At 36.3% G+C, this 23,438-nt stretch overlaps 4 protein-coding genes across 4 annotated transcripts; 1 reads left to right on the top strand and 3 right to left on the bottom strand.

Annotated features, from left to right (window-relative positions):
- Positions 1-1,130: 1,130 nt before the first annotated feature.
- LOC142531553 (E3 ubiquitin-protein ligase RSL1-like) lies at positions 1,131-2,313 on the top strand. The gene is made up of 2 exons (XM_075637730.1): positions 1,131-1,939; positions 2,160-2,313. The coding sequence occupies exons 1-2, from the start codon at positions 1,299-1,301 to the stop codon at positions 2,311-2,313; spliced, it is 795 nt and encodes a 264-aa protein (XP_075493845.1). The 5' UTR covers positions 1,131-1,298.
- A 543-nt stretch (positions 2,314-2,856) lies between these two features.
- On the bottom strand, positions 2,857-8,807 carry LOC142531024 (DNA replication licensing factor MCM4-like). The gene is made up of 18 exons (XM_075637007.1): positions 8,647-8,807; positions 7,905-8,555; positions 7,670-7,798; positions 7,484-7,565; positions 7,256-7,388; positions 7,081-7,152; positions 6,842-6,967; positions 6,648-6,761; positions 6,355-6,567; positions 6,162-6,260; positions 5,868-6,028; positions 5,503-5,599; positions 5,258-5,419; positions 4,069-4,149; positions 3,912-3,990; positions 3,593-3,729; positions 3,458-3,508; positions 2,857-3,353 (listed from the first exon to the last, which is right to left on the bottom strand). Exons 1-18 carry the CDS (start codon positions 8,681-8,683, stop codon positions 3,279-3,281), a joined length of 2,499 nt encoding a protein of 832 aa, XP_075493122.1. The 5' UTR covers positions 8,684-8,807; the 3' UTR covers positions 2,857-3,278.
- Positions 8,808-10,600: 1,793 nt separating this feature from the next.
- Positions 10,601-18,267, bottom strand: LOC142532000 (putative 2-oxoglutarate-dependent dioxygenase AOP1). The gene is made up of 3 exons (XM_075638299.1): positions 17,831-18,267; positions 16,598-16,919; positions 10,601-11,082 (listed from the first exon to the last, which is right to left on the bottom strand). Exons 1-3 carry the CDS (start codon positions 18,199-18,201, stop codon positions 10,834-10,836), a joined length of 942 nt encoding a protein of 313 aa, XP_075494414.1. The 5' UTR covers positions 18,202-18,267; the 3' UTR covers positions 10,601-10,833.
- A 1,347-nt stretch (positions 18,268-19,614) lies between these two features.
- On the bottom strand, positions 19,615-22,098 carry LOC142531055 (mitochondrial import inner membrane translocase subunit TIM14-1-like). The gene is made up of 3 exons (XM_075637057.1): positions 21,886-22,098; positions 20,758-20,936; positions 19,615-20,013 (listed from the first exon to the last, which is right to left on the bottom strand). The coding sequence occupies exons 1-3, from the start codon at positions 21,886-21,888 to the stop codon at positions 19,857-19,859; spliced, it is 339 nt and encodes a 112-aa protein (XP_075493172.1). The 5' UTR covers positions 21,889-22,098; the 3' UTR covers positions 19,615-19,856.
- Positions 22,099-23,438: the final 1,340 nt, after the last annotated feature.

The raw sequence follows: 23,438 nt of genomic DNA, 5'->3' as shown, positions 1-23,438 counted from the left end.
TATGCATGTTGTGCACTGCTTAAATTTTTAAACCTATCAGACTATTTCTATATTTTCAGAGAATATTATATACTTCATTAAAGTATTTCTATTTTTGCAACAAATGGATTCTTTGTTAATTAACGAAATATCTTGGAGTCTAAGCGAATATTCAAGTATGAAATACAATCTTTCCGAAAAAAATAGCCTTTTCAAGCAATTGAAACCAGGAAAAGAAGAATATAATTGAAACCAGGAAAAAATTTAATTCAATTTTATTTTTATCTACATTTTAAATTTTTTTAGATGATAATGTCACCCCTACTATAAAGATGTAGAAAATTCATTTATTTGAAAATATGTTTTTTTTAATCATGTTCGAATAATTATTCAACGATACAACTTACAAGCACACATCGTGTACACAAAGAACATTAGTTTTATACGAAGAAAAGCCAACCTATTTTTTTTGTAATTTACGTTTCAATTCGAGCCGCGGGGAAAGCACAATAGTGGTTTAAGAGCTATGTTGTAATTTAATTAAGGCCAAAAATTTGTGTGAGACGGTCTCACAGGTCGTATTTTGTGAGACAGATATCTTATTTAGGTCATCCATGAAAAAGTATAACTTTTTATGCTAGGAGTATTAATTTTTATTGTGAATATCGGTATGGTTGACATGTCTCACAGATAAAGATTCGTGAGACCGTCTCACAAGAGACCTACTTTTTAATTAATATGTTTTCATTATTATTTGTTTTTTAAAATATTAATTTTATCCAATCGTGTTTAATTTTGCAGAAAAAATCGAATTTTGGAAAATATAGAAAATCCATTATAAAAAAACGTATTCTACCACAACTTGAACAAGCCTTTAAAATTAAAATTTATTTTCTGGGGTCCAGAAATATTGGATGCCACAATAAGGGATCAAGCTATTTCTGTCATATCTCATGTATATTTTTAAAATTTTAATATTATTGAAATTTTTTTATCTAGATTTTGAATATTTAAATTCACATCACTCCTAATATAAAAATTATTATCCATAAATTTAGAAATTAAAAAAAATTATTTGATGCTACAGATATCGAGTGTCAAATTTAATAATATAGTGTAGATGAAAAAGATTAGTTTTTTTTTTTGGGAGAAGGAAAAGTTTGAAAACTAGGTAATTGTTGATTAATAAAACTGTTCAGATTCTTTGGAGATAAATAATATGATAAGATCTTATGTAATCTTGATTATGGTGAAACTCATTGTATGTATACTATCTTAGCTTAATCTTTAAACTAAATATATTTTTTGTTACAAAGCATATGAAGAAATCCATGGAAAACGCTACTGCAGCTGCACGTGCCTTTAATCGACCACCTTCCACCGCAGCTCACCATGTAGAACTGCAACACCACCAGGAGGATGATGGTGGCGAATTCACCTGCGAAATATGTATCGAGATAACGTCGTTTCCCAACAAAAAATTCAGAAACGGCGACAAATGCGTGCACCCCTTCTGCACCAACTGTGTGATCAAGTACATTCGCGTCAGGCTCGGGGAGCACAACACAGGAGATATCAAATGCCCGGCAACGGACTGCGATCACATGCTCGACCCCTTAGCCTGCGCCCCACTCATCGGCCGTTTCCTCTTCTTATGGTGGTGCGATGTGCTCTGCGAGTCGGCGATTACGGGTTGGGAAACGTGCTATTGCCCGTATAAAGATTGCAATGTTCGGATGTTGAACGAGTGTGGTGAGGAATTAAGTCTGTCAAGATGTCCGCAATGCAAGAGGTTGTTTTGTTTTCGGTGTAAAACAGTTTGTCACGGGCCACTTACGTGTGAAGAGAACAGAGATGCTGAGCCTTTGAGAAAGCTGGCGGCGCTGAAACTTTGGCAGACTTGTCCTTCGTGCGGGGAGTACGTCGAACTGGCATCCGGCTGTTCAATTGTGAGATGCAGGTCAATCCTCATTTCACTTTCCGTTTCTTGGAATAGTAAAAATATGACTAAAATCGTGAATTATCCATGACATGATAAAAAAATAAATTAATGACAAGATTTAAAAAAAAGTTTATTTTCAGCCTCTCTTATTTTTTGAATGAGACGTCGAATATAGCAGTATAGATCATTATAATGAAACACGCAAATCAATCTGAAAATTATGTTAATTTGGATGCAGATGCAGGATCACTTTCTGCCACAAGTGTGGAAAGCAAGTTCATCAACATTATTGTCCTTGTGAAACCGTGCCAGCAATCCGCATCCTTATGCTTATATTTCTAGCTGTACTTGTGTTGTTGACCACATGTCTGATTTATCTATTACTTTCATGAGAAGAGAATGGATGATTAAACATATATCATTTTCCTATACATACAGGTAGCTTCCATACATCGTTCGATGATGAGCTGTATACAATATATATACACACACATGATGAATTAATTCTTAGATCGAGCTTGTTCGATGAATTTGAAATCAAATCTAACAAGAATATCATATAAAATTACGACAGGTGGATTTAGAACTTGTGTTAATCTCTAAACGTCGATAATATATTTGAGATCCTTGGAAATTCATGGATCGAAATGCGTTTTCAAATCTAAGGAGAGTTAACTGTGTAAATTGCACTTCTGTGTCCGCTTAGTTCTAAAAAAATATACGGAACAAGCCTGCATAAATTTTTTTAGACGACAGCAAGTTCGACTTCGAATTTAGAACAGACACTAATTGAAGAGGAAGATTTAATTTATCCGAGGGGCAAATTTAAAATATTCCTACTTTAAACTTGTTTTTTTAAAAAAAAAAATTCGAAAATCTCCCCTGATCAATCATCAGCTGTTGGGTCTGCTCCAACGACAGCGACGAATGTAAGGTCGATCATGAGAACGATATGTTATTAAAAAAAAATTAGATAGATACATAACCCAATGTTAAATAGCCCCCAAATTACTATAGCACACTGATTTCCTTCCGAATTGTCTACTTCGTTCATATCCGCCCAACACTACAAACAGAACAATAGCACACTTTTCGACAAGACAAAAATATTTACTGTTTTGACCATGCCATTAAGCCTTTCCCCTTCGTTCACTGCTATAGGGGTAACTTGAATTGATGTCGCTAGCAAATTCCTAATAGATGCCAGAATGGACTGACTTAATACAGCTCATGACCGGTAAAACAGTAGCTTTAGGAACAATGGATTTTCTTCCGACCATTACCGGTACTCGGCAGGATTTGAGCACATATAATTGAACTTCATATGCTTAACACCACCAATTTTACCTCTACTCCATTACACCCTCTTTACACTGTCACCATGAACAGCTACAAATCCTTCGGTAGAAAGAGTAGCAAGTGCGTTTCGAAGCTGATAAAACACAATGGCATACTTCAAAACGTTTCTTTATTCACATGCACCGAACAAGTATCCAAACGTTTGCAAATTATGCACAGGAATGTTAGAGATCTTACATCGTTTAAGTGGACTTCACCGGGGCTCTGTTTTTTCAGTTCCTCGAGTAACTGAAATTCATAAATTTAGTGGAATCAGATTGCAGGTGTTTCATGCACGAGACAGAACTAACATGGTGTACAAACTTTACATACCTCCAGCATGCGAGTTGACGGGCCCCCAAGCTGCAGCTTTTCCATTATTATGTTGCGGGTGGTTGATGCCAAGTTTTCCCTTCTCATTCTTTCGCTTGCCGAAACCCCAGTTGTGATGAGATCCATATCAATGGTGCCTGTCCAACAGTAAGCATTTTTCAGCCTATTATACTCAGGTGGATGTGGTGAGCAAAGAATTGCCACGCTGGTATAAGAGCAGCTGTAATAAAGCATTTGTCCTCTTTTTCACTGAATATCTAGGCAACGCTGGCACATACGCCTCTCATATAGGAAACAGTTGTGGATTATAAGGACTTACCTGTTGAATGATCCGTTGCAGACTGTTGCATTGCTACTTCAAGAAGCCTAATTGCCTCAGTTACATCACACTTTTCAACCTGCGAGCGTGAGTGATCACAGTTAACCATCAAGCCTTTCAAATTCAAGTGTGTGGCACTAAGTATAGCTTAACCAACCCATTCGGAGAAACGAATGCGGGCCAAAGCCTCACTGAGGCGTATCAAGCTTTCAAGTTGCCTTGGTGTCGCAGTTATAACCTGTGGAAGATGAAAAAATGGACACAAAACAGCAACTAACATATAAAACGAACCATCAATACCCATCAAGCAAAAAGTATACTTGACGATATTATTGTAGCATTTACGTAACAATAACAATAGAACCAAATGTGAGACCACAATAACGCACATGACTTCCCAAAACTTATAAACAACTAAATAAGAAATGTAGAACGATAATGCATTTGACTAACAGTAAATTAATGTATTATCGATAGACAAGGTTCTAAACGTTAAGCGCTAGTCGGACACTAGACCAGCGTCTAAGGCCTAAGCCGATAGGCAGATCACTAGATGGAAGCATGATATAAATTGAGAAAAGGGTTATTATGATTAAAAAAAAAGAAAAAAGGAACGGTGTTACAAATTAAGTTATTGAGGACCAAGCCCATTCATAAATTAATGAGTTGTCCATTAACCGGCCCACAATTAAAAAAATTGAGAGAAAGTTGCCCTTTCTTTTTCTCTACCCTGGCCGCCATACTGCCTTTCCCATTCACTCACTTCTTCTAATTAGAAAGCCTCCTCACACCCTTTATTTATCTCCCATCCGTTTCGAATCGTTCATCGTGCCTAGAATCTCATCATCTCATCGTGGCCGTAGTTTCAGAAGTCGGAGTCCCTAATAGGTACAATCGTTCTTCCACTACTTCCCCACACTACCGCTTAGGCTGGCCTACTAGCACATTTTCGGTGCTGTCGGCCGGCGCCTGCGCCGCCTGGGCTGAGGCGGCCGAATTTTAGAACACGGTCGACAGAAAAGTTTCTTAAAATAGTAATTTTTCACTTTTGTATATAGGATTGTCGTAGGGGTCGAAGCATCTTCCATTCTTCAATGAATGAGTGTAAAAGGAAGGCAAGTAAATGAGTCGGTCCACCTAAATACAATTAGTTCAATTCCTCCAACCATGGAAGATTCCAGGAAAATCCTTCCACTCATAATAATTAAACTCAGATGCCTCTGGGAGAAAATTTTATGCTTTCGTCCAATTCCCTTCCCGTCTTCTGACAATATCGTTTAGTCTACCCATCAAAATTGTCTGAAACACATGCACCCATGATGGCTGATGAAATACACATTCATTACCTTTTTGCTGCTTCCAGGGAAATTTCCTCTTCTTCTCATCTCCACATAGCCTCTAGTCAACTCCTCAGCTGCTTCATCAGATAACTTTGGATGTATGTTCTTACGTGCATAGCTCACATAAGCGGTTAAAGTCGGCAGGTCAATGACATCCTGCTCCGAATTCTGGTAAAAATCCGAATTTGGCTCAGATATCAATGGAAGTCCAAATAAATATAGATATTAGAGTAGAAAGGAAAGACCCAAACTTCAGGGTCTTCAAAGTGCAATGCCACTATGTGCTTCGCAAGGCGCCTATCCGTCTGTTCATCAGCCTTGTCGAGAATTAAATAGATCAAATCAAACCTGTATAACAGTTTAAGTCAAGATAAATAGTTAACTATTATTCAGTCAGGCAAGTCAGTCATTGAAGCAAATACCACTTCATAAACCCAGGCATAATTAAAAAGTTCAGCGCCCTTGTGCATGTAATTAGATTGATTCTGTGAAAATTAGGTTTTCAATGTAATAAGAGAAAAGTATTAATATTGGAGTTATGCAAGCATGACCCAACAACCACTTCTCAACGCCATCTAATGAAGTATGAAAATTAATACCTACAAAGTATTTTTACCTCGACAATAATGTTGGAGGAAGGTGTATATTATCAATCACAGATGACCGAGGATTATAACGTGAACCAATGGGATTGGCACATGCCAATACCGAAGTTCGTGCATTTAGAGAAGCAATAATCCCTGCCTTTGCAATTGAAACAGTTTGCTGCTCCATCACCTGATAAAAAATTTAGATTGAAAATGCAACAGGGTCATCGGAAAAGACGACATAAAATTATATCATGTGGTCAACTACAAAACCAAATTAATTCAGTAGTATGACATGACATAGAAAAAGTTATGATTTTTACCTCATGCAACATGCTTCTTGCATTTTCGGACATTTTGTCAAACTCATCAATACAACAGATGCCTCTATCACTCAGCACCAGAGCCCCACTCTCCAGGACCTACAGAGTTAATTTTCTGTTAAGGTTTGCATTCTCAATGTGACCATGAAGTGTGAACTTAAAAATTAATAAAATCGCCTAGTTATTAACTTACAGTTTCACCAGTTTCAGGATCCTTAGCGACGTAAGCTGTTAACCCCACCGCAGAGCTCCCTCGTCCACTGGTATAAATACCACGAGGAGATAGCTTGTGAATGTACTGGAGCAGCTGTGATTTGCTGGTTCCAGGATCACCCACCAGGAGTATGTTGATATCACCTCTGAAGCTAGCCCCAGATGGCATTTGCAATGCACTCCCACCGAAAAGCTACGTATAAGCCACTTGAACAATATAAGTAATATAAAGAAATAAAAAACTAATAATATCAGTAAAGGACGCCAAATCACCTGACAAAGGAGACCTTTCTTTACATCATCAAGCTCCCATATGTTTGGTGCCAAAGACCTTGTCAACCTTTCATATATATCAGGCTGTCTTGATAGCTCTTTTAATTGCTCCACCTAAAATATTAGAGGGATATTACCCGAACAATGATCAATACGGAAGTTCTATCACTGTTAATGATACTATTTTAAAGTACCTTATCTTGAAAGTCAATAACAGGTTCATTGTCTTTCCCACTAACTCCATTTTCAGTTTCCATTGGATCCTCCACATCCACTCTGGACTTGTTAGTCTTCTTTACGTGAAGACAATCAATATAAGTCTGAAAACAACGGAAAAACGCATGTCACGTCAAAATAACATTTCATGTCAAAAGATGGTCATATCTATAAAAGACTATTACAAGATAGCACAAAAAAGGACCCACGTACTTACCTTGAAAATCGACTTCACCGTCCTTTGTGTTTGACCGATTCTGACACTCATAGCCCTATAAATTCCAGTAACCTTACAGCAAAAGCAGCATTTTAAATCAGGAAATCAATCGAAGTTTATAGCTTGAAATGAAGCTTGTAATATCTTCAACACCAAAGAACTATAATTATCTGACCTCGACTCTGTCACCTGGCTTGCCAGCATCTACTAACTTGTCGTGCATCAACAAGCTCACTGTGTGAGGTGTCCCTCCCTCTGGAATCTCATCTGGTGTCTCTTGGAGTTTCACAACTTGCTTATCAGCAAACCTATCACGTATATTTTTCCATAGAAAAACCAGTCAATGTTGTTCCAAAATATTTAGAACAATCAAATAAAAGTAGCGAGATGAATAAAAAAGCACCTGCATCTGTTGTGTACAAGAGTCATGGAGTTTCTTGAAAGACATTCTTGCTTACCACAAATAGTTGGCTCATTAATTCTTCCTGGCACCAGAAAGTTGGCAATTTGATTAACAAAAATTAGCTCACGCAAATTTGATATGACATGTTAGGTGTAAAACTAGAATGAGAATGATCCAGCCAATTACCTCTATCCACAACTATAGGTTCGCAGCAGTAACCACAGACAAGACATCTAAATACCGCTTCCCTGATCTCTGGTATGATGGAACTACACCGAATAATCATCCCTTTCAAAGAAACCATCTTCTCGACATCTAATTGAAAAAAAGAAAAAAGAAAAGAAAAGCTTTTTCACTCAACACACAGTTGGTGCACTAGACAAAATTTAATAGATTGAGTTAAAAAATTATTAAAGCTGACCAGATGGGTTGAGGTTTCTCATAGAAGTTGAGCTTCTAAGATTGAAAATTCTAGCTTGTATATGTTTCTCAAACAAAGGATTTATTCGACTGACCATATCCATCAGCACGATATCAAAAATGGCTAAAACCTCGAGAGGGTATCTAACCATCTTGAGATAAAGATCGTTATCATAATCGAACACGTCATGGGCATCAACGTCAAGTGAATCGCCCTCAATTTCGATGACATAGTTGATAGCCATCATATACTTCCCCTCAATCTGCTGAGGATTCTCCCTGAAATGCCGCAAAAACCTCAGAATCGCAGCATTAACGTCTTGAACACTGATGTTCGTGCCCCACACGTACATCGGTGGAGTCTCGTCTTCGTCTGCGTCGCCCGCCTCCGACGAGGGCTGCGCATCGTCAGTGGAAGATGGGGTGGCTGCACCTATGTGAGTGGTGGAGGATCTCCTCCCTCGGCCACGACGAGTATTTGCTCCTGAAGAGGGTGGAGTAGTACCAGGAGTATCGAAGCGGGAATCCGACAGTGGCTGCGGTGGGGTGGCGTACGATGAACGGCGGCCGCGCTTAGGACGCCTAGCGTTTCCCGGGGATGAGAATGTGTTGCCAATCGGGCTTGTTTCCCAGTCATTAGGTGAAGAAGGACCTGCAATTCCGACGAATTCGCTACAAAACCTAGTATCAACTCACCAAATGAATCTTAGAAAACTGTAAATACACAAATTTAAACAAATTACCGCCGTTGATATTTGCTGGAGGAGAATCGGAAGCCATAATCTTCAACCCGGCAGAATTTTGAGAATAAGTGGATTGTAGCGGGAAGTGGGATCGGAGATGAATTGATGAAAAAGGCTTCGATTTTCGGCGGGAAAAACTGGGGGTGTTGGCGCCAATTTGTAGTGGGCTTTTTGCTGGGCTTTCTGTCAATTGGACTTTGGATCCAAACCTAGTTGTTTCGGCAATAATTTACAGATCAAACTTTTTTTATAAAATAAACTCGATAAATTTATAATAATAATTAAATATATATAGCACAGATCAATAAGAAAAAAATTGCGTTTGTATCGGAATATTGAATTTGAGAAATGATTTAAAATTATGAATGAATTACGAATCCATTTGAATCGACCGGATGGTTCTGATTTGGATGAATTTTCACAACTCACCTATGACGACCTGTATGTCGCGTGCTTTTATATTTATATAATTACCGCGGAAAATTCGGAATGCTTTTTTTTTTTTTTTTTGGTTACATAGAGATGGTACTATTAATAACTTTTATCGATTATGGTTAATTTGAGTGTCACGAGACAAATTGCTACCAAATTTTGGTTTGAGAAGGTCAATACATTATGCAGGCATGTTTCTCTGCGAACCAGAGCTCCAACACCCGAAAATTAACGCCCCCACGTCATCTTTTGTCAGCACTTCCAGTCCATTCACCTCATTATGATACAGTATGGTAAGTTGGTAACCATGTTTTTATCTGTGTAACTTGTTAATCCGAGCTCGGCTTCATGTCTTTTCGGGAAATCGTATTTCTGAACTCGAACAAGGTAGTATGCGGAGTCTTTGTGTTCGTCTATATATTTTTCGAGCCCCCAGGCTTTCAAGAACTATCTTCCGCACTATTTGATCCAACTGGGATAGTTGCTCTGAGAAGGAACGAGTGCTCTTCCGCACTATTTAAGTATCAATAATTACTCATAATACATATAATATAATACCCTCTAAAATCTTAATCTAATTGTCGTCCTCAGCGTTTGGTTGTAAGTAATCATCGACGATAATTGAACAGCGTGAATCTTCATTTAGTTGCTGTTTTCAGCAGGGGCGAGCCATGTACAATTTAACACAAGGGAGAGGAATCAAAGGTACACCGGTGATAACATATTTTTTACGAGTAAAAATTAATTTGGTATACGAACTGTTCGTTAAATGGTAAACTAGTTCATTAATTTTTTTCAATAGTTTAATCTGCTGTACATATTGATCGGATTAAGTGAAATTTTACTAAAAATTCTATTTTGGCTTTTATTAACAAAAATACGTATTTAGTTTTTATTTAAATTAGGCACATTTGTTTATTATATTTTAGAAATAGAAACTAATTTGGTTAAAGTTCTGATTTGTGCATGATTTTTATTCTATTAGATAAATGACAAAAAATTTTGTGAGACGGCCTCGCGGGTCGTATTTTGTGATACTTATATCTTATTTGGGTCATTCATGAAAAAAGTATTATTTTTTATACTAAAAGTATTACTTTTCATTGTGAATATCGGTAGGATTGACCCGTCTCACAGATAAAGATTCGTGAGACCGTCTCACAATAGACATACTCTTTTTAAGCAAAAACTTGTGTGAGAAGGTCTCACATGTCGTATTTTGTGATACAAATATCTTATTTAGGTCATCCATAAAAAAATATCACTTTTTAGGCTAAGATTATTACTTTTTATTGTGAATATCAGTATGATTGACCCGTTTCACAGATAAAGATTCGTGAGATTATCTCACAAGAGACATACTCTATTTTTTAACTTGCCTAAAATTATATTCTCTAAAAAAAGAATACTTCTATATTTAACTATAATCCATGTTGTTTTTTTTTCATTCCTTTTGAACAAAAAAACTCACCCCAACCACATGCAAAACATAAAAATATATATAAATAATTTTACGTCGAAATATTTTAAATATATAAATATATTATGTATATGTCTCACATAATATTTATGTATTATATTACAGATAAACGACTAAGTTAAAAATAACAACAACAGACTTATAATCGTGGTTCACAACTTCAGATCATAATTCATAACAGTAGAATTATTTCCACTTAATATTTAATATTAAAGCACGCTTACGCACACACGAAGCCACAACCCGATATCTTTAAACACGACTTCTTCCGAAATTCAAGCCCCGCAATACTGTTTAAGAGCATCCGACGATCTCTGACCCTCTCCAGAGAGAAAAAAATCAAGAAACTTGAAATATTCAAAGGGTTTGAACAGCGAAGGATGCTCTTCATCAACCATTTCTTCGGGGGCTCTGATAATACATCCTTCTTTAGGCACTGAAAATAGTCCTATTGAATAACGAGCAAGACTTCCCTTCATCATAACCCTGTGGTGAACAGAACGCAGCCTTCCATTTGTCCATGCCTTTGAAACAAAAAAATTACTTTAGCTTTTTAGCAATCTCCCTAAATCGCTTGCGAAATGTATCGCGTTAAATGATTGCATTTTGTTAAATCCACACGGATTATGTAATCCGAATCAATTGATCGGTGATTGTGAGGAATAAGAAATGAGCAAAAAGGAGAGAAGCTTCTTACTAAGAACGATAAGAGAAAAAATATTCTGTCAAAAGTAAAGTGCTTTCTACCGCATGACTTATTTATGGGTGTACAAGAATTGGTCAACTCAATAGCCAATCATATACCAACACATGTTATATACAGTGGTGTGTAACATCCCCCCCTCAAGCTTGGAGTATGTTGAGTAAGCCAAGCTTGGACATCAGAAAATGGTGCTGATCAGAACCCAATGCTTTGGTAAAAACATCTGCTGGTTGACAGTGTGTAGAGACATGAGATGTAGCAATCATTTTGTCTCGAATTTTTTCACGGATGAAGTGACAATCAATCTCGATGTGCTTCGTACGTTCATGGTACAATGGATTAGCTGCGATGTGAAGAGCCGCCTGATTGTCACAATGAAGCATTGTGGGACTGTGAAAAAGGAGACCCATGTCAGTGAGGAGGCCACGCAACCAGACAATTTCACATGCAGTGGAGGCCATTGATCTATATTCTGCTTTCCACCGAAGAACGAGAAACCGTGCTTTGTTTCTTGGACTTCCATGAGATTGGCGATGAACCAAGTGTAATAAGATAGCCAGAGACAGACTTGCGACTCATTGGACAAGATGCCCAGTCTGAATCACAATAAGCATACAAGCTGAAGTCACAAGATGCTGATAAGAAAATGCCCATGCCAGGAGACCCTTTTAGATAACCAATAATCCTTTCAGCTGCACGCATGTGAGACAATTTCGGGGCCTGCATAAATTGGCTGAGATGCTGGACAGTAAAGCAAATGTCGGGGCGAGTAATTGTGAGATAAATGAGACGCCCAATGAGCCGTTGAAAAGCAGTAGGATCAGGTAGAGGAGGGTCAGTGGCAGAGGTAGTGTGCGTTTTAGCGAAACTTGCATCAAACTCGGAAGAAGTTAATTTGAGGTGATGTTCCATTGGAGTGGAAAATGGCTTACAACCAGCTATGCCAATATCAGAAATCAGCTCCAGAGCGTATTTGCGTTGGTTCAAACAAATGCCTTTTGAAGATCGAGCAACTTCGAGCCCCAAAAAATACTTGAGAGGGCCAAGATCTTTGATAGCAAACTTAGAATGAAGATAAGCCTTCAAACCCACAATAGACTCATAATCATCACCCGAAATAACAATATCATCCACATAAACCAAAAGAAGAGTAATAGAGTCACCTCGGCGCTTGATAAACAAGGAATGGTCATGGGCAGATTGTGTAAACTCATGTTGAATCATCACGGAACAGAACTTCGAATTCCATTGCCTAGAAGCTTGTTTTAATCCATATAAGGATTTCAATAGCTTGCAAGCAAGATTTTTTTTTTGGTCGTTCAAAATCTTGAGGGATGATCATATATATGTCCTCGGTGAGATCACCTTGTAAAAAGGCGTTAGTGACATCCATTTGATATAAAGGCCAACGTTTGGCAGCAGCAATGGATAAGAGGCATCGGACCGTGACAATTTTGGCAACAGGAGAAAATGTATCGAGATAGTCTATCCCATATTGTTGAGTATAACCCTTGGCAACAAGACGTGCTTTGAATAGGGGTGGGTACGGTACGGTATACCGTACCGAACTATGGTACCGTATACCGCACATTCGGTATACCGAATTTTCGGTATGAAAAAAGTTCATACCGGTACCGTACCGACACCGAAAGTTTTGTCGGTATACCGAAAAAATTGTCGGTATACCGAAAAGTTTTCGGTATACCGAACTTAAATTTAAAAAAATAATAATAAAAAATTATTTTCGATATTTCGGTATATACCGAAATACCGAAAAAAAAATATTATGTACCGATACCGATACCGAAATTTTCGGTATACCGATTTTTTCGGTAAGTTCGGTATTTTTTCGGTACGATTTTTCGGTATTTCGGTATTTCGGTATTTTTTCCCACCCCTAGCTTTGAATTTGTTAACACTACCATCAGCATTATACTTGATCTTATAAACCCAACGACAACCAATAGGCTTCTTGTCCGGAGGTAGTGGTACAATTGCCCAAGTTTTGTTAGCCTCGAGGGCTTCAATCTCAGCAGCCATAGCCTTTTGCCATCGTGGATCAGAAGAAGCCTCTTTAAAAGAATGTGGTTCAGACAAGTGAGATATGGAGGCAAGATACGACTGATGAGGTAAAGAAATACCAGTATAGCCAAGATATTTGGCTAAGTCATATGGTTTGTCGGAGGAGGATGAGGTGGATACAGCGGAGCAAAGAAAATCTTTGGTCCAAATGGGTGGCTTGGACTGTCTGGATGATCTCCTAAATTTTAGAACAGAGAGATGGTGGGCTAGGTGATGAGCTGGGTACTGGTGGAGCACCATCATCAGAGCTCATGGGTGTATGAGATGGAAACACGGCAGAGGGTTTAGTTATTGTTGCAAAAGGAAAAACATTTTCATGAAACACCACATCTCGTGACACAAGGAATCGGTTGGTTAGAGGATCAAGAAGCTTGAAACCCTTTTGATGAGGTGGATAACCAATGAAAATATATGGTTTTGCACGAACAGTCAAATTTATGAGTTGGACGAAGATTTGTGGCAAAACAAAGACAACCAAGTACTTTGATGTGATCAAATGAAGGTACTTTGTTGAATAGAGCTTCGAAAGGAGTCTTATTTTCAAGGAGGGGAGTGGGAGTGCGATTGATTAAGTATGTCGCATGTAAGATACATTCCCCTCAATAGATATCAGGTATGGACCCTTGGAGTTTGAGAGCACGAGCCACATTGAGAATATGACGATGTTTGCGCTCCACTAGCCCATTTTGTTGTGGTGTGTAGGGACATGAACTCTGATGAATGACACCAAGAGTATTAAAGAATTCAATTACATTCGGTGCTAAAAAATTCAGAACCATTGTCCGAACGAATGTGCTGAATTTTTGTATGAAAATGGGTTGACACAAAGGCAAAGAATTGTTTCAAGATGCGAAGGGTATCTGACTTAAATTGCATTAAAAAAACCCATACACATCTCGAGAAATCATCAACCAAAGTGAGAAAGTATTGAGCACCTTCATGAGTGGACAATACGATGAGGACCCCATATGTCCATGTGAACAAGATGAAAAGCATGAGGAGATTTGTGTCTTTGGACAGAAGGAAATACAGATCTGGTTTGCTTGGCCATTGGACAGATTGTACATTGTTGTATAAGCTGATTTTCGGTAACAAAAGGTAAATATTGCAATCGGGCAACAGACATGTGACCAAATCGTTTATGCCAAAGATCTATATTATTATTGAGAGACGAAGAAACATTACAAGAAGATGTTTGTTTGGGTAAAGAAGTGACTGAATTACAAGGAAAAACAGGTAACTGTGTCTTGTGCACATCAAGTGAGGACGGGTTGGCAAGATAGTACAATCCATCTTTCAGCTTACCAATTCCCATGATCTTCCCAGTCAAGAGTTCCTGTAACAAACAGAATGTTGGATAGAACACCACACAACATTGGTTATCTTTGGTGAATTGGGATATTGACAGAAGGTTAAACTTGAAATCAGGAACATGAAGGACATTTGGTAATGTACAGGAGGGTGACAATGGAATTGTTCCAGTCGAAAAAATGGGGGTGGAATTACCATTAGGTAGGCGAACTGATCCAGTAGATGAAGGACATGTTTGAGGATTTTGAAGTCCAGTAGAGGTACCTGAAATATGAGCATTTGCACCACTATCCAATATCCAATCATGGGCAGCAGAAATGGACATCAAACTGGTAACCGTACCTGCCAAATTTGCTGAATGTTCCTGGTTGACAGTAGAGTTTTCAAGCAAACAAAGGATTTGAGCATATTGGGCAGGTGTGAAGGTGGCTCCCAAAGCATGGCTTGCATCAGTGGTTGCAACCGAAGGATCACATGATTGTGTTGTGTGCAGATACTCGCGGAGCCTTAGAAACTCCCTTAATCCCTTTGGTTTGAGGAAACCTTTTATGCAACTTATGCCCCGGTGGGTAACCTATCAATCGGAAGCAATTTTCCTTCATATGTCCCGGAATTGAGCAGTGATCACACTTAATGATGTCTGAGGGCTTGGAGGAGTAAAAAGCTGTTGTAGGAGCATCAGATATGCTTTGAAAAGTCATCACATGTCTATGTGATTCTTCTTGACTAATAAGAGAATACGCTTGGCTCACAGAGGGAAGTGGATTCATGAGGAGAATGTGACTTCGAATTGTACCATAACTATCATTGAGCCTCATAAGAAATTGTATTAACCGCTGTTGTTGCTCGTATTCAACATAGGATCTTGAGGTAGGACATTCACAGGAAGGAGAAGTCACCAACGAGGCTAGCTCATCCCACAGCTGCTTAAGCTTCGAGAAATAAACGGAAATAGTGCCCGATCCTTGAGACAATCGAACAATATCACGGTGAATAGCATAGATGCGCGAACCACAGATCTTGTCGAAGCGCTCCTGCAAATCTGCCCAAACACTGGAAGCCTCCTTTGCATATACAAGACCGCAGAAGATTTCCTTGGATACAGACGAGAAAAGCCACGATAAAACAACTGCATTGCAACGCTCCCATTGATATAGAGATGGAGAATTGGCAGCTGGCTTTCGGCAAGTACCATCCACAAATCCAAGCTTGTTCTTAGCGTGTAGTGCGATCTTCATTGCCCTACTCCAAATACCATAATTTTCAGATCCAATTAGTGGATCAACAACAAGAGAAATACCAGGTGTATCAGATGGATGCAAATACAAAGGATCATTGAAGCTGAAATTTGAGATCTGAGCAGCCATACTCCCACGAACAGAGATCAGAAAATGAATTACGCAAAAATGAGTTCAACAATGTGCAGATTGATCAATTGAAAAAAAATTGCTCTGATACCATGTTAAATCCACACAGATTATGTAATCCGAATCAATTGATCGGTGATTGTGAGGAATAAGAAATGAGCAAAAAGGAGAGAAGCTTCTTACTAAAAACGAGAAGAGAAAAAATATTCTGTCAAAAGTAAAGTGCTTTCTACCGCATGACTTATTTATTGGTGTACAAGAATTGGTCAACTCAATAGCCAATCATATACCAACACATGTTATATACAGTGGTGTGTAACACATTTTGGTCTAAAAATTCACTTCAATTTTATCCGTCCTAGTACGACAAAGAATTTTGATGTATTTGAATTCACTGAAATGGTGTATATTGAAAACTGCAAACCATTAATATGTATATGCTTGTCATATAAAATAACTTAATTATCTCTTCGTATTGCATCCTATATATATCCGAATTATGTTGTATCCATGTTCTATATCCACAGTCAAACACGGAATGAAAAGTAGTCGAAATCGATATTGGTGTGGACTTACACGAAAAGCTTCTCCGACCACGACGATGAAAGAATCCGGAGAAAGTTCCACAGTCATCCATTGTCCATCTTTTGTCAACACCTCCAATCCATTTACCTCATTTTGATATAATATGGTAATCATGTTTTTATCCGTGTGCGCTGTAAATCCAAGCTCAGTTTCATGACTTTTGGGGGGGTCATACTTCTGAAATCGGATCACGTAATCTGTAGACCCTATGTGCTCGTCTGTATATGCTTCAAGCCCCAAGCTTTCAAGAACTATCTTGCGCACAATTTGATCCAATTGGGATAGTTGCTCTGAGAAGGAAAGAATACTATTGCTGCGAACAGGAAAACTCACGATATTTTGTGTAAAGAAGATGGTTTATAATTAAGGAAACCAAATTGTTTTATTTTGAGTTTTAGTCCATTAACTCGTCGTTCGTACAAGCTTTGGTTTTGATACACTTAATTTTAATTTTCAATTATTTTGGATTCAATTACTGACATGAAACCAGACATATCAGTATTTTTTGGTACCACGTCAACACTCCGAAGAACAAGATTAAGAACAAAAAAATTTAAAATCATATTTTCGAAACAAAATTTGAATACTTTTCGGAACAAAACCCAAAATAAACAATTTAATAGACAAAAAAATTATCATATCTTTGTATTATAATCTTTGGAGAATACTATTAGATGAGTGAAATCGAATTTCTTTTGGGCGAATATCAAGATTAAAAATTCACAATAATTGTACAAGTAATTACTCGCCAAGACTAAATTATCGATGGACTAAATTGAAATTTGATAAATTATGGAGGAATTAAATTTATATTTGAATTATTGAAATAAAAAAATAAAAATAAAAGTGTGTGTTGAAATTTAAAAACAAAAAACAAAAAAAAATGTAATATTAGTATCATATAAGAGTAAAGTTGGAAGAAAAAGTTGATAGTCTTTTTTAGGTGATTACTATGTCTTCGATTTTAATAAAATAGAATAGATAAAATAATACACCCAAATTCTCGCTTGTCAATTCTTTATTTATTAATTATTATCTACTGTGTATATCTTATTATGAAGTTAGTGTCATCTCAACACGACTCCACCAAAAAATGAGTTAAAAAAGAGTAAATTGAAGAAGGAAAAAAAGGTAATTGCATGAAAACTGAAGCGTGATTACGTGAAGGACCAATTAAATGCACACGAAGGCTTTCAATCTCATGACAAAACAATTAGCTCATACCAGAAATCAGGATTTCCTTCAGACCACATAAGATTCGTGAAGGTTTCGACACTTCCAAGGTTAAGCGCATCATCAATCCCCAAGCTTTCGTAAAGTGGTATCACCGGATGCTGCCCACTGTATCCACGATAGCGTATATTTGACCTGTTTCCGAGTTTAGTCTGTAAAGGGAGGTCAAAAAGCTGCTTCAGTCCACCAATCACCGAATTTCGAAGATTTGGCGGAATTTGATCGAAAGTTGCCAGAAAGCAGCCGAATTCTCGCAGGGCGAACTTCACTTGGCTTTTAACCGATTCTCTGGTAGGGGTTCCGCTTTCTTGTTTCAGTTGGGAGAAATCGATGGCCGGAAGCTTGATAGTTTCGGCGCCCATGTTTGGATACTTGGATGTTGGAAGACAATCGAAGAGCTAACAGAAAAAACGTGTTTGAAGTATCTATTAGTTTCTTTCTTAAAAGTTTATTTCAATTTATTTTTTTATTAAATTTTCTTATTATTTGTAAAGTCGTTTAATTATTATATTTTATGACAGCGACAACATGTTTCTCAAACAAATTATATTTGAATTTCTTATATTTTATGATACTGACCTGGAAGAAATCAGGATTATGTCGTTGGGTGGGCTAAATCAAATACGAATCATAATTTTATTTTATTTTTCACACGAAAGAATACACTGATAAAAAAAATTAATAGGTCAAAATCCATAATAAATCTATGATATTATAATGAATAATATTTTAATCAAATTCACAAGTAAAAAAAATTAATTAATGCTATGACATGGATAACAATATTAACATTTTCGGAGGTTGGAGCAGCAGACCGAACATGCAGGAATCAATTGAATTTAAAGTTAATAAATATTAACCAAGAAAAGAATAATTATTTAATATGAATCGGGATAAAGAAAATTTACACTGCCCTTAACATAATGAAGACAATGCTGAGTTATGGAACAACTATTAACAGCAACTGGGGTCAAAAATAAAAATAAAAATAAAAAGATCTGGGTTAACACCTAAGCCCGTAGTGGAATAAAAGCGAGGACTTGACTTGGTATTTTCATGAGAAAAAAAAAATTTGAAAAAATCTTTGGGTCATAAGAACACATGTATGTAATAAAGAAGCCTAGCCCAGACCAGACTTTAGCCCAAGTAGTCTCATCCTCTTTCCTCTGTATAGTAGTTCGGGATCGAGCCCTCCCCACCCCATAATTTAGGAATTATCAAAAAAGTAAAATAAAATGAAGAAGCCAAGCCTAGACACCACCGCCTAGTTTCACCACTGATAATAATGACATCATTGTTCTCAACAAATTAAATTTGAAATATCTTTGTAGCATCACAAGGCCCTTTATATTAAAAATATATATACCACGATGAACCGGTGTTAATAATCTCAAATCCTTATATTAGAATAGTGTATATCATGAGGAGCTAGAGTTAACAACCACGATCTATTATATTAAAAAAATCAAGAGAAGTCAAGGTTAAAAATATATATCATGAGGAGCCGATGTTAGTAACGCAAGAGAACTTCCCATGAGCTCATCTACTGATGTTATTCATGCACGTTTAACCAAACAAACACCTTAGCTCTTCATGATATATTTTTTTTTTAAATATAAGTGGTTGCCGTAGTTAACTCATGCTAGAATTGTCTTTCTAGATCGCCGCTATCTTATCTCGTATCTTTTATCGTGTAAAAAAGAGTGTCCCTCTTCGTTAAAAATGATCGATTCAACAAACTTGCAAAAAAGTTAGCAAACATAGATTAGTTAATCTGAGAGAAAACGGCGCACATTCAATACCGTTGTCAGGGGAAAAAAAGAAATGGTTTTCCACAAATAACGTACATTTACATCATATTAAGGAATTAACCGAGCAAGGGCCCAAAAGCTTACATGATTATTTTGGTAGAGGAGGAACAAATTTGAATGGTTTATCCAGGACGAGATTTCTTAGTTTTGGGCGGTGTTTCATGCTCATTTTCAGCTGTCAAAAGTTCACCGAATCACTAGCATAATTAAAAAGCGGAATCACTGTTTTTCGCCTTCCCAAGTAATATGTCTTTAGCTTCGTTTATTTTAGAAGCAAGGTAATGGCTACCACCTGCATCAGGATGATTTGCTACCATCACTCGCCTGTGTGCTTCCTTTATCTTATCGGGCGGGGTGTTTTCCCTAATCAAGGTAAAGTCAATCATTTGATGCAATAACGGATGATAAACATCACATAATTTCCAAGTTTCAAGAAATTTGGGCGGGGCTATGGTCACAGAAAAATATATAGCAGTTTCGTATCAATGAAGCAAACCAAAAAACGCCAAAACTCACTCAAGCATCCGTGGTCAAAAGATTCAAACGCCATTGTGTTTTTTCATATTTGCTGATAACCAAATATCAATTTGTCAAGCTGAGAACACATGAACTTAGCATTCCAGTTTTAGAAGATAACAAATTTTCAGCATTCAGAACAGCTTTAGATTATATAAGTGGCAATTTGAAATTTCGAAACAAGACGAGGTAGAGCAAAATCTTGAAACTTCACAAGAGATCCAGCAATTATATTCCGAGCTTGGTTTGAGTTGATTTGGTCAATTTTAAGCCCAAATTTCAGATTATGAGTGAATTGGCTTACGCCAAATAAACTCAAAAGATCTTTACAAATTATACATCAAATTTTCCAGCCGCACACTTGGATTAAGATGAGTCAAACTCATGTCTTGCTGCACTTCGCAACTTGCATGCATGCTTGTGCACTTTGCAGTTTTTTGAATAACTAGAAGAATTTCATAAATCCAATATTTTTTAACTACAAAAGTAATACGTGATTTTAAGAAATCTGTCCCCTAAAAAGGAATCAAACAAAGCAAGATTAACAATTCCATTAGCATATGTTGCATCAAAAAGAAGGTTTGAACTCACCTAACACCAAGAATTAGAGCCGCCTCCCTCCTAGTCATTGTAGGCTGGAAACCACCTTCATAAAATTTACGAATTCTAGCTGTAGGTGGTCTTGCTTTAAATGCCTGCCAGGCCTGAATGCCATATCTACCAGCATAAGCAGCAGCAGCAATTGCAAGTCCTGCAATCAATGGCGTAGTCTGTTGCAAATTTCAGGTTTGAATTTCCCAACAATAGTAATAAAAAAATCATCAGCAAATAACCCAGGTAGCAACAATCACTATAAGTAGCAATTCGAATGAATGAGATCATTATAAACTGCAGCGGAGATATGACTCATGAGAGGTGAAAATTATCCATTTCAGTTCAAATAGCTTCAAGTATACCTGGCTTAATCATCTTGATCATAGCATCTGAAAAAATGGCAAAAGATATGAAGTTCATAATTTAGGGCATCTTTGGTTGCCTTCTCTGGTAAAAGTTCAAAACATGGTTTTGATCGGAAGAAATACTAATTCAAAGTATACCAATGTCTAACCTTTTTCAGGACCCTAATTGCGAACGAATAATTAAACACCATAGAATTAGTTCGCTCCAGTCTTATAGTCACATTTAACTCTAATCCAGAAACCTTTACTGAAATTTCACCTGATGTGATACGTTCAACTGAATTCGATTTATACAGGAGGCATAATATTACTTACTATAAGGTTGATGATGCATTTGGTATTTAAAGGTCAAAATTTCTTTTGGAAAAACTACCTATAAAAATTGAACATTTTTAAACTTCGAGGGAAGATTGCTCCATTATCTTGCTGACTTCGCCCCAATGTTACAAAACCACATGAAAACCAGCATAGATCGATCAACTGGCATTAGCACAGATCAACAGACGACTTAGCCAATTAGGCTAACATACAAAACAGACAACTTGGAAGCCAAAAGATGAAAATTCTGACAAAAAAATCATGATAAATGGGTAATCGGCAACCATCAAGTCGCCACTCTTAGCAGCAGCAAAATCAAGTAATTAAGAAAAAAAAACAAATCAATTAACACTGAAAAACAATTCACACATTTATCTAAGCGACACTCATGTATTGAATAACAAGCGTAATGCACAATGAAAGAAAGGGGTGCAGCACTCACCATTATTGGTTTCAATACAAATTTAGGCTCCGATAAACGACAATTAACCTCGTGAATTTTCTTGATAATTCCTCTATATATTCAACAGTCTCGGACACCGTCCTTCGATATTCTAGAATTAAGGGTTTGTGATAAAAAAATCTCAACCGAAGAACTTTCCGTCTGAAAAATGAACAGCCGAGTGGAAAATTAATCGCGTGACAGGCAGATGAAATTGTATCCATTTAGAAAATCTTTTTAATTATTAAATATTTTGATATATAATAACAAGAGTGATTATAAAATATAAGATAATAAATACAATTATTAAATTTTCACTAATTTCATTTTCTAAAAAACAATTAATATTATAAAAGTAATTAAAATTTGATAATAACAAATGATAATTAAAATACTAAAACAAATTTGTACATTAAAATACGGTTAGTACTAATTATAATAAGTAATAATAATTAAAATATGATTAATTATAATATTAATCAAATTATATTTAAATATTATTAAATTTATTAAATTTATAATTATTTTAAACTTTAGATATAAAAAAATTAAATTAATTAAATATTATCATTTCTTCTCCAAATGATTATATAACTACCAACAAAGAATAATAACACATTATTGAACGAACTTATAATTTTAATCATGCACACAAAATACATGATAAGTAAATGATTAAAAATCAATCCTCATGTATCATGTACACCGAACAAATAGAAGGATGCAATCAGGAAGACCTCCAAAAAAAATAATTACAACTTTTTTTATATAAATGTGTAAATAAAAATTCATTATCACTTTTTTTTTAAAAAAATATTTTAAAAAACATGTTTATTCTTTATCACTATCATATTCATTTTCAAAAAATTTTAAAATTGTTAAACTAATTTATTTAATCTTTATCCAAAATTTTGAATTTTTATTAAAAAACATTAATAAAAAATTTAAAAAATCTCACAAAAAATTACATAAGGGGTATAGATCGATAATGTTAATAAAATATTAAAGTTCGTGAATGATTCGCAAACTATCGAACACCATAATTTAATTTTAAATTTGATACAATTTCGAACATGCAGCTCAAATTAAATAACATCGAATATTAATTAAATATTTTTCGACTTAACTCGAGAAATTTGCGAAATGATTCGATTCGTTTACATCCAACCAAATAAGCATATAAAACGAGAAGTAATTTATTTCCATCTTCCCCAATTTATTTCCATCTATTTCTTCCCTTTCCTAACCCCTTGAAAGGCACTGGTATAGCAGAGTGAGTCTTTTTTCGAGTTAGAAATAAAAAGAAAAAGCATAAAAGATGTATGCGTTCCAATTATTTACAGAGTATAAACAATGTCTGATTCCCTGCAAAACAAAGGAAGAGAATGAATTATGATTAGCATCACCAAATGTGGTTTCCTTGGTTGATTTTTTCTTTTTTCCGGTGCAGATATAACACAACCTGCATGTTCATTATCTGTCACACAGACTGATATCCATTATACAGTCACTTTACGGGACATCAAACATGTTGGCGCAGCGTATACATATAC

The sequence above is a fragment of the Primulina tabacum genome, chromosome 17, assembly GCF_025594145.1.
Source record: "Primulina tabacum isolate GXHZ01 chromosome 17, ASM2559414v2, whole genome shotgun sequence".
NCBI lineage: Eukaryota > Viridiplantae > Streptophyta > Magnoliopsida > Lamiales > Gesneriaceae > Primulina > Primulina tabacum.
The sequence above is the reverse complement of the archived record's forward strand: the minus strand, read 5'-3'. Positions and strand labels throughout refer to the sequence as shown.

What these genes read in the sequence shown, in the direction of transcription:
- LOC142531553 (XM_075637730.1), top strand. Translation starts at nt 1,299, where the DNA reads ATGAAGAAATCCATGGAAAACGCTACTGCAGCTGCACGTGCCTTTAAT. An exon ending in TGTTCAATTGTGAGATGCAG is followed by an intron (nt 1,940 to 2,159) that starts GTCAATCCTCAT and finishes ATTTGGATGCAG; the next exon opens with ATGCAGGATCACTTTCTGCC.
- LOC142531024 (XM_075637007.1), bottom strand. Translation starts at nt 8,683, where the DNA reads ATGGCTTCCGATTCTCCTCCAGCAAATATCAACGGCG. An exon ending in CTTGTACACAACAGATGCAG is followed by an intron (nt 7,389 to 7,483) that starts GTGCTTTTTTAT and finishes TATACGTGATAG; the next exon opens with GTTTGCTGATAAGCAAGTTG. An exon ending in TGCACTTTGAAGACCCTGAA is followed by an intron (nt 5,420 to 5,502) that starts GTTTGGGTCTTT and finishes GATTTTTACCAG; the next exon opens with AATTCGGAGCAGGATGTCAT.
- LOC142532000 (XM_075638299.1), bottom strand. Translation starts at nt 18,201, where the DNA reads ATGGGCGCCGAAACTATCAAGCTTCCGGCCATCGATTTCTCCCAACTG. An exon ending in GAAGGAAATCCTGATTTCTG is followed by an intron (nt 16,920 to 17,830) that starts GTATGAGCTAAT and finishes TCCTGTTCGCAG; the next exon opens with CAATAGTATTCTTTCCTTCT. An exon ending in TGGTCGGAGAAGCTTTTCGT is followed by an intron (nt 11,083 to 16,597) that starts GTAAGTCCACAC and finishes TTTGTTTCAAAG; the next exon opens with GCATGGACAAATGGAAGGCT.
- LOC142531055 (XM_075637057.1), bottom strand. An exon ending in GCTCTAATTCTTGGTGTTAG is followed by an intron (nt 20,014 to 20,757) that starts GTGAGTTCAAAC and finishes TACCTTGATTAG; the next exon opens with GGAAAACACCCCGCCCGATA.